General features: G+C 36.9%; 1 protein-coding gene across 7 annotated transcripts; it reads left to right on the top strand.

Moving 5' to 3' along the window:
• The first annotated feature begins 291 nt into the window (after positions 1-291).
• On the top strand, positions 292-8,392 carry LOC122661737 (protein NONRESPONDING TO OXYLIPINS 2, mitochondrial-like). Of its 7 annotated transcripts, none has more exons than XM_043857235.1 (4): positions 292-523; positions 615-733; positions 1,069-1,138; positions 8,155-8,392. In XM_043857235.1, exons 1-4 carry the CDS (start codon positions 375-377, stop codon positions 8,252-8,254), a joined length of 438 nt encoding a protein of 145 aa, XP_043713170.1. In that variant the 5' UTR covers positions 292-374; the 3' UTR covers positions 8,255-8,392. The 7 variants fall into 7 exon arrangements, 6 of the variants coding, with proteins under 6 accessions (XP_043713170.1, XP_043713171.1, XP_043713173.1 ...); XM_043857236.1 differs by having other exon boundaries at positions 293-523; positions 1,069-1,134; XR_006332921.1 differs by having other exon boundaries at positions 294-523; positions 1,065-1,138.
• Positions 8,393-9,066: the final 674 nt, after the last annotated feature.

Raw genomic sequence — 9,066 nt, forward strand, 5'->3', positions numbered from 1 at the left:
ATTTCAGCCACATATCCTTTGTTCATACACTTCGTGAAGCAAACTCTGTGGTAGATCGATTGGCATCATTGGGAGCCCCCTCTCAATCAAATATCTCATGGCTCAACCCCCCCTCCTGATTGTATCCACCTCCCGTTGTAATTTGACCTTTTTGGAACGTTGTTCCAGCGTTAATAAATCTTTTTATCAAAAAAAAAAAAAAAAAAAACAGAAAAGTCAAACGGAAAATCTATTCCGTCTCACGCTCTTCATTCAACCAAACAGAGTCTTAAAAGTCTTAAACCCTGGCGGAACCATCAAAACCCTCACGACCAAAGTATCCCGGCGTCTCATCTCCAATTCCAAATTCCTCTTGCTCCGAAACAGAGAAAGGGATGGCTTGGCGCAGCGGATCGCTTTCGAGATCGTTGATGTCTGCTGCAAGAGCTTCTTCACTCCGGTCTACACCGTCTCTCCCACGCCTCCGTCCTCCATCACTTGCCGCCCCTCGCCTTCAATCTCGTCGATTTTCCTTGTCTACCAGGTGTCCCACAATAACGCTATGCAGGGTTTTGGAATCAGACACATTGTTCCTATTATTCTTGTTTTGACTGATTTCTGAAACTTTTGGATAGGACTATGGGAGAGTTAGGATGCACGCAATCGCTACTGCCGCTGCACAGTGTGGTCGCTGCAGCCCGCCTCACATCGCATCTCGCTGTCAATGCGCGTGCATGCTGTGAGCTGTCTCAGGGTACCTTCTGCCGTACTTGTCAAGATCGCTAGTAGTCTCTTTGTGAGTCTAGTCTTATTGTTTCTAGGAAAAACATTTTGACCGCAAAAAAGAACTTGGGCTTTGTTTTGAATTTCATCACCCTTTTGATCGGTACTGCTTTGTTTGAACATTTTCGGCTATTGGACTTATTTTCCCCTTAGTTTGCTTTTCATTTCTTTCTTTCTTTCCTCTTCTATTTTGGGTCAGTGGTGCGTTTGATTGATGATTTGAAGAGTAAATTAGCTAGTTTTTGCAACTTTCCTGGTTTCTAAATGTGTTTTTAAGAAGAAATTGGGATTGGGATTGATAGGGAGGAGTGGAAAAGATGGGTGATTGGCGAGGCTGTCAAGCATCGGAAGACAGGACAATAAGGCCATATCGTAGGTTATTTTATTTCCCGTTCTTTTTCATAACAAAAATGTGGACAAGATTGCTGATTTTTTTATGGCAAATGGAAACACAAGATTCTAAACCTATTGGTTATACAGTTGACTAATGGATTCTGAGTTTCTAGACTGATGCTAGGCTAGGTAGTTGTTCTTATAAGCTGCATTTTACAGACTACTGCGATTAGTTTATTCAGTGGGTCTCTTGCAGTCCGTAGTCAAATGCCCATATGTTTCCTCTTCTTAAGTCTCTGGATCTTCTGAATGCTGATTTACTTATTTGAGTGTGTATCGTTTCTGTTGTTTCTTTCTCTGTTTACTTTTTTCAGTTTCATGACCTATTATGGTCGGTCTAAATGGTGCAATACATACATATATTTTTGGTAGATTCTTTAAAGTTAATTACTGTGCTTCATATCATGAGTTGTAAGTGTTTAATCTGTTATGTATGATGTTTTGGGTCCATTTATACATGTTGGAATTTGAAAAGAAATGATTATGAATCATCCACAGGCGTACTCATTTGCTTATTTGTTGCATGTTAATATGATACAACCTTTATATGCTCACAAAATGTTTGTTCATCCATATTGTTTGCTCTGTCATTAGTGTTATGTGTGCAAGATCAATTGGTTAGCTTGGATGTCTTTGATATAACCATCAATGAAAACTTTCAAGTTTTAAGGAAAAATGAAATACCTCGTGGTGAAAGAAATGTGTTCTCATATTTGGTAATACATAACGCAGTCAATGATCTAGGGGTTCGGGCTAACTGGACCAATAAAGGTAAACCTTACTAAGGAATCTGGGGGAAGAAGGGATTTCTTCATTTCTTGTGTCATTCATTCTTTACCAACTGGCGATTCTAGCTGAGATTTTGGTTTTAACTTTTATAACCTCAATGAAAAGGTGCTTAGATTAAATTATTCTTCTTTTTCCTTCTTTTTTTTGGGGGGGGGGGGAGGGGTTGGAAGTACGAGCTGTATAAGATCCACAGATAGAACCTAAAATTAAATATGTATCATTTGATGTGACACAAGTGGTACCAGCACCCACACAAACTTGTGTGAATCATCACCACCTGTGACTTCATGCTATTATATACCAGGGCACAAGATGTAATGAATATGTACATTGTACAAGAGTGAATCAAAATTGGATGGCACTAACTGTGGGGTACTTAGAATTTTTATTCTCTGTAACACTGAAATAGTTTATGACCAATTACAGACAGCAGTTTCTTTTAATAAGTGAATAGTAATAATTTATTGTTATTTATTTCTAATAATTTATAAACTCCTGAAGTTTTACTCTGCTTTTATTTACTTATTTGTTTGTTATATATAGGTTGCCACAACCAAATGCTTGATTTTGGTTTTCTAGTTATAATACTAGTGGTCAGTTATGAGTCATTTAGGTGAGAACTTTCAATCAGTAACATTTAAATCCCACTTATAGGCATTTTATACATAGAATCTGGCATATGGTGCTTTGATTAGTATACCTGGATGAGGTCCCTGTCCGGTTGAAGACTATATGAATCCTTTATGCCTGACTTGTGAAACTAACAGAGAACACTTAAATGAATAATATGGAAATTAAATTGCCAAGGTGTTCGAAATGGTGGATCTTTGACTTTGGAGGTGAGATCCTTTCATTTCACATTAATCTTGATTAAAAACTTTTACTGAGTGATCTAATGATGAGTTTTGGTCAACTTAATTGGCCAGAGAGCATTATTGGAATTTCAACTTTCATACTTCTGTTCCATAGCTGTTCTTTTGAGAATGAGCTTTCAATCAACTATGTCCATTGTGTTTGCAGGCTAGGATTAATGAGTTTTACATATCCTAACTTCGATTTGAGCTAAGATTAATTTATCATATCTCAATGATAGGGTTTTTAAGTCACCTAAGGGTTATAGTTTAGAAATACCAGGGAAATCCAGAATAAAAGATAGGAACCAAATCAGATTTTAGAGAAATTTCAAGAACTCAGTTAAAAGGATTCAGAAAGGCTTGAAAATCCGTCCGAGTACTCTGGTTTGAGGGATGAACAGTCTTGCAAAGTTTGATGTACTTCTGCTGGCCAGATTTCAAGATATGGAGAAAACCTTCTGGAAGTAAGAAAGGTTGAAACTGCAGAATCAATGGGTAAGTTCTAGGTTTTCAGAACAGAATTCGATTAAGGTGTTAAGCAACCATTCAGTCAAGTAACTAGAACCTGAAATCAGATACAGAAAACAGATAAAAAAAAACTCACAGATCTGAAGAATTTTAGTTGCTGTAGGATTTCAGATTTGATTAGGAATATCAAGTTTTGAAATCAGAGCTGAAATTAGATCTATAAACAGAAACTCAGATTGATAAGCTGAAGTAAGTTAAGGCAGAATAACAAAGCAAAACAGAACTAGAAGAGATGATGAAGTAGAAGCCGCGGGGTTTAGAAAGAACCAGTAACTGATCTGATTTGTGATGGGGAAAGAGAAGGGGATAGAAGAAGATAGTTAACCAGGAATCCACCTGATTCAGACTTGGAATACATCGAGACCCATTTTTGAATCCACAGAAGTACCAGTCAGAATCCACTAAGTCAATACTCTGAATCCACAGAGTTGGCCTGAAATCACTGTTTCAAAAAACGGAATCGGATCGACTGAATCGGCTGTGATTTGGATTGGAGTTGGTCTAGGTCAATCCTGGCTCCTGCCTTCCGGAACGGCCAGTTCACACTACGTTTCCAGGGATCAGGCATAATCTTACTGATTTCAGCCGATTCAAAATTGAATTGGATCAGAATCGATTGGACCTGACCTGAGCCCGATTTCGAGTGTAAGAATGATGCAGATAAGTCACCTAAAGGGCTTATTTTATTTAAAAGCATTGGGTTTGGTTTTGTATATGTTGGGCCTTTGATCCTATGAGTTTTCTTTCTAATGGGCCACTTTAATAGACCTAAAATATGGGTAGAAAGTAAGAAAACGGGAATTACTTCGTTAGTTAGAGTCCTGTTTTGAGTCAGTTTCTTTCATTATGTTAGTTTCCTAGTCAGTGTTACTTTATTAGTTAAAGATTGGGTTAGGCCTTTCCTTTTTAGTGTTTGAATCTCTTTTTGAGTGTTCTATATAAGTTTTAAAGGGCTACTACCTTGTTCACGAATTTGATTATTGAGACAAAAAAAAAAAAAGGCTTTGTGCTTTGCTCTGTGAGAGAATATGGTGAGATGCCAGAAGAAACCAAACTAAAGTGAGAGACCGTAGGTGAGAGACCCGAGACTGAGAGATTACCTATTGTCTTCTTCCCTCCTTCAATTTCTTGTTTTTATTTTATTGTTCTGAAAATTCCTGCAAATCTAAGAACCAATCGAAGTGTTTACTGTTGCTGGACCTGAAGTTTGTGATCCTCTTGTGGACTGGTCTACATTAAATAGCCTTGCCTGAAATCCACAGAACCAGAACAACATAGCAGCTTCAATTATTCACCAAGTTCACTATTGAGGCTGTAGCCCCTTATGTATACTTATAGAGTTTGAATAAGACGGACTCCGACTTAAAAAAGGAAAGACTAAAGTCAATCCTGACCCGAAAAGTAAAGAATAAAACATAGACTGACTCTGACTCTTCCAATTAACTAGCCAAGGAAGAATCCTAATCTGACCAAACAACTTTAAATAATAGAGAAAAGACAATCAAACAGGTCTGAAATTAAATAATCTAATCCATCATAACTAAAACAATAAAATAAAAGAAATAAGATCTGGCCATGAATAGTAAACATGAATAGTGGCCACAGGCTACCATGGTGGTTGTTATACTGCCAAACTGGATGTGATCTCACAGTTAGTCTTCAAAAGCTATTTTCTTTTCGTTTTTCTGCTGGCATGACTTACAAACTGCATCACTCAAGACCCATGTTATGCATATAGAATATAGATAAGGCCCTTCTGTATGACTATTTTAATTTTAATTTTGTACATAAATACTTTCCGCTTATAATCCATAAAATCAATCTATGGGTCTTCATCTCTTTCTATCTTTCTCTATTTCTTAAATCCTTTACTTTAGTTTGTTGGCTAAAACAAAGACAAAAAAGTCTCATGCTGATTCCGTCATTTGGCCTGAATGTTTCTTAAGTAATGGTGCTTCAAGAAGTGAGCGACATACTTATTACGTGGCAGTTGTTTTGTGATAGAGATATGATGCCGTTAAGGGTGTCCGATTGGGCTTCAGAAAATTTTGTTTGGCCCATGGTTGGGTGGAGCTTGGGTTTGTTATTTTTTGGTTTGTTGATAATAATGGGCTTAATTAATAAGCCCATAAAGTGGGAGTAAAGACCGAGTTTTTATCAAGAGTTTTGTAGCTATTGAGCAATTGAGCTTGGCATACAGGATTGGCATCTCAGACCTAATTTCTTCTCTTCTCTTATTTTCTTTTTCTCCATTGATTGTAAAGTTAGTTTCTGCATATCTCTTCTATCTTCATATCAATTTCTAGTTTTAATTCTGTTCTTAGCATAAAAATCCTATATTTTTTCTGTTTTCTTGAATTCTTACTCCAACTGGGAATTTTCTGAAACTTCAAATCTAACCATTAGGTTTTTATTCTGCTTCCATATTTAGCATTTGATTTCTGTTTTGAACCTTCTAATGGTTTTAAAATTCAAACTTGAAATTGATTTCCTATTTTCCGACTACAAGTCTGAATTCAGTTTAATTGATTTTCAAGCTTTGTTTTCTAAGTCTGATCTTAGATTTCTGAGTATTATTAGTCTTGTTATCTGGTACTGAAATCAATTTCTAGTCTGGTTTGTCCAAACCTGTTATCTATTCTTAGATTTGGGAATTCCTTCTTCAAATAGGAATCTTCTAATCCTAAGAATCTGGCCTAGGTATCAAGCTTGATTTCTGATATTACATTCTCCCATCCAATTAGAGCCTTTGTCCAGAAAATTGCCTGAATCTGGTCCCTTGATTCTCTATTTCTCTGTTCCTAAAATTCTTTGGAAATCTTGTGTTATTCCTTGTGTGAGATCCTGTCACAAGCTTATCTCTACTGGTTCGAGATTGGCACAGCATTAAGATATGATCTTGCGGAAGTTAGTGCCTTTTGCTCCACAGTTGGGTATTATGGGAGGAGATAATTAAAGAATAGCTGAAGGAAAAGTAGACACCTCTAAGAATCTGTAGAGATATGCTCATTGATTGTTGATATTTCGTATCAACTACTGCCCGGAAGGTGGGGTTGTTTTGGTGAAGCTTACAAAAATGATTTTGAAGAAAAATTATTCTTCTATCCTGTTGACCTGATTCGATGCATGTATTTGCATATTGTGTTCAATTATACTGAATATAATTTTATACAGATTTAAATGATATATGAGTAAAATTGGTTGGCATTCAGAAAGGATGGCCTCTTGACCTACAAGTAGGGAGTAAGGACCAGTGTCTAACTTAGCTAGTAGTATCTTTCTACTCCCAGTATGTAGAAATTGAGGTATCTGGATGTTGATCAGGATTCATTCCATGGTTCTTACTTAGCCTACTGTGGGGAAAACCAAAAATTTGCCACTTGGCTGAGGGAGATCAACTCATACTCCAGCAGTTCCCTACCTGCACCCTCCACCCAGGAAAAAAGAGTCCCCAGCAAATAATGTAGTGTATCATCTTTGATGACGTGGAAACTCTAAGTTCCTCCTACCTTTCATGCTTGGAATTTTAAGTGCTGCACCCATGAGGAACTGAATTTATTGAGAACCTTTGTCCAAGAATAAATAAAGGAGGAAATGTTCAATAGTCAAATGCAATGTTTTGAAAATGGGATTGTGCAGCCATCTGTGCTGGCCTGGTGGGTGGTGGTCTAATGGGGAGTCCAAGTAGTCTCTTGGGTTCAGATAACATGTTATCTGGGTTGAGAGTACTGAATTTCTGAGAATGTTGCCGATGGGTTGCAACCTCGGTTGATTGCCTGATTGAGTCATTGTAACATGGAGAAAAAGGTAGTTCAAATACTGACAAAACTTGCTTCTGTCACCTCTTTTTTTGTTTTTTTTGAATTTTTTTTTTTGGGGGGGGAGTGGTGTGATAAGTGTATTCTGTCAATTCGTTTTCTTTTTGTCTCATTGAAATGTGAAATACTTGTAAACATGAGGGTGCCTAGCAGGCCAATCATCTGGTTTGGATGATTTAGAGAATGGGATCTATCATCTGGTTTGGATGATTAAGAGAATGGGATCCTTTGGATTTGATGGACCCACCCTTGGCTAGTCAACAGTTTTCAATGGGACGTCTGGTTCTGGGTGTGATACAGACCATTCGGGACTGGCGGTCAGCAGGTCCAAACAGTTTAACCCCATGGTAGACTAATTGGTCCATAGGCAATGAAGACATTGGCTAAATTATCCACAATGATGAATTCTGGAGAGTTGTACCTAATGAAGGCACTTCAAGACTTTTCATGATGAAAAGTTGTAAATCTATCTTTTTCCCTTTGAATGTGGGTGCATGCTTTGGATGTGTAATTTATAATTTCAGCCTATAGCTTCTACAAGATTATGTGGTCAGGTATTTTGAGGCTTTACAGAATAATTCTCAAATATTTAGTTCTACTTTGTAGACTAACTTGACTTGTGTCAATGTTCTGTCTTTCAAATTTGTCAAACCAAGCATAAGGATTACAAGCTTTCAAATTGTATGCTGATACATTACCATCCATAAAGAAAAGAAAAGGCGAAAACAATATGTAGGACATGTTGTGGTGAAGCAATTTTGAAAGTTCTGATGAGTTTTTTTATTTCTCATACAAATGTTTGTCAGTTTAGTCTTCCTGAAATTTTATTGATGAGTGATGATATTGTTTATCCTTGGGTGGGGGTTAATATCGTTATTGCCATATAGTAAACACACTATGTGAAATATGTAATGCTGCATATGATTGAACATTTTTTGAATCAACTAGTACTCTGAATTATAGTGGAACTTTAAAGCTGATGTAGAGGTTGCATCTATGGTGCCTTGCAGGTACTTGAATGGGCTGGGCTGTCTGATCAGCACAGTGAGTGCTAATATGTTTTTGGGCAGTAATAGATTGTTGAATCGTGTGGAAGCTTCTCCTTTATAGTTGGTGAAATTAGTGACTTTTGCATCTTTTTTTTTTATGGGGGGAAAAACTTGGAATTTCCCATTTTTCTGTACGGTGTGGGAACCATTTAGAATTTATAGGTGAACACTTTTGAGTCTGATGTGTCTTCAAAGCATTCTCATTTTCAGTATTATTGTTTTTATAGTTCCCCTTGTTCTGATGTGTTGCATTATCTTGATTCGTTCATTAATGCTTCATTTATTCTCACAGCATATTTTTGTAATTAACCATATCCATGGGGACACTGTTATGGACATTTATAAAGACAGAATTGTTCACCTGTGAGATAAATCTAAATGTAATTGGCCAAAAGGTGTGGAAAATTGAGGGTAGCTTCCAAAAAGTCTGTTACACTACCTATCAGAAAACAAAAAGTCCATTCCATTAATTTGTGGGTACCTCCAGAAACTGTTTTCAAGTTTAATGATCACTTGTTAAATATCAATAGGGAATTAGCCCTATTGAATTGGAATAGAAGTAAAATAAAACCTTTAGCGATAGAGGGAGAAAAAATGGAATGGGAAGCAATTGCAATAGAAACTTTCAATTGGGGTGTTTGGTTGGAAGTATAGTTGATGTGAAGTGATGATAACATTTGGTGTGCACCATGTAGGGAAGTCAAAGTAGTGGAAAAATTATCAGTAATATATTGTTTCAAGTAAATTTTAAGGGACAGGGTTCTTTGAACAATCAGCATAGGGAATATGAGGCGTGACAAAAAGGTATTGCACATAGGAGGGTAACATAGTAGCAAGGTCATTTTATGGGAGGAGAGACTGACACTGAAGTGC

Source organism: Telopea speciosissima, chromosome 5 (assembly GCF_018873765.1).
Source record: "Telopea speciosissima isolate NSW1024214 ecotype Mountain lineage chromosome 5, Tspe_v1, whole genome shotgun sequence".
In the NCBI taxonomy this organism is placed as follows: Eukaryota; Viridiplantae; Streptophyta; class Magnoliopsida; order Proteales; family Proteaceae; genus Telopea; species Telopea speciosissima.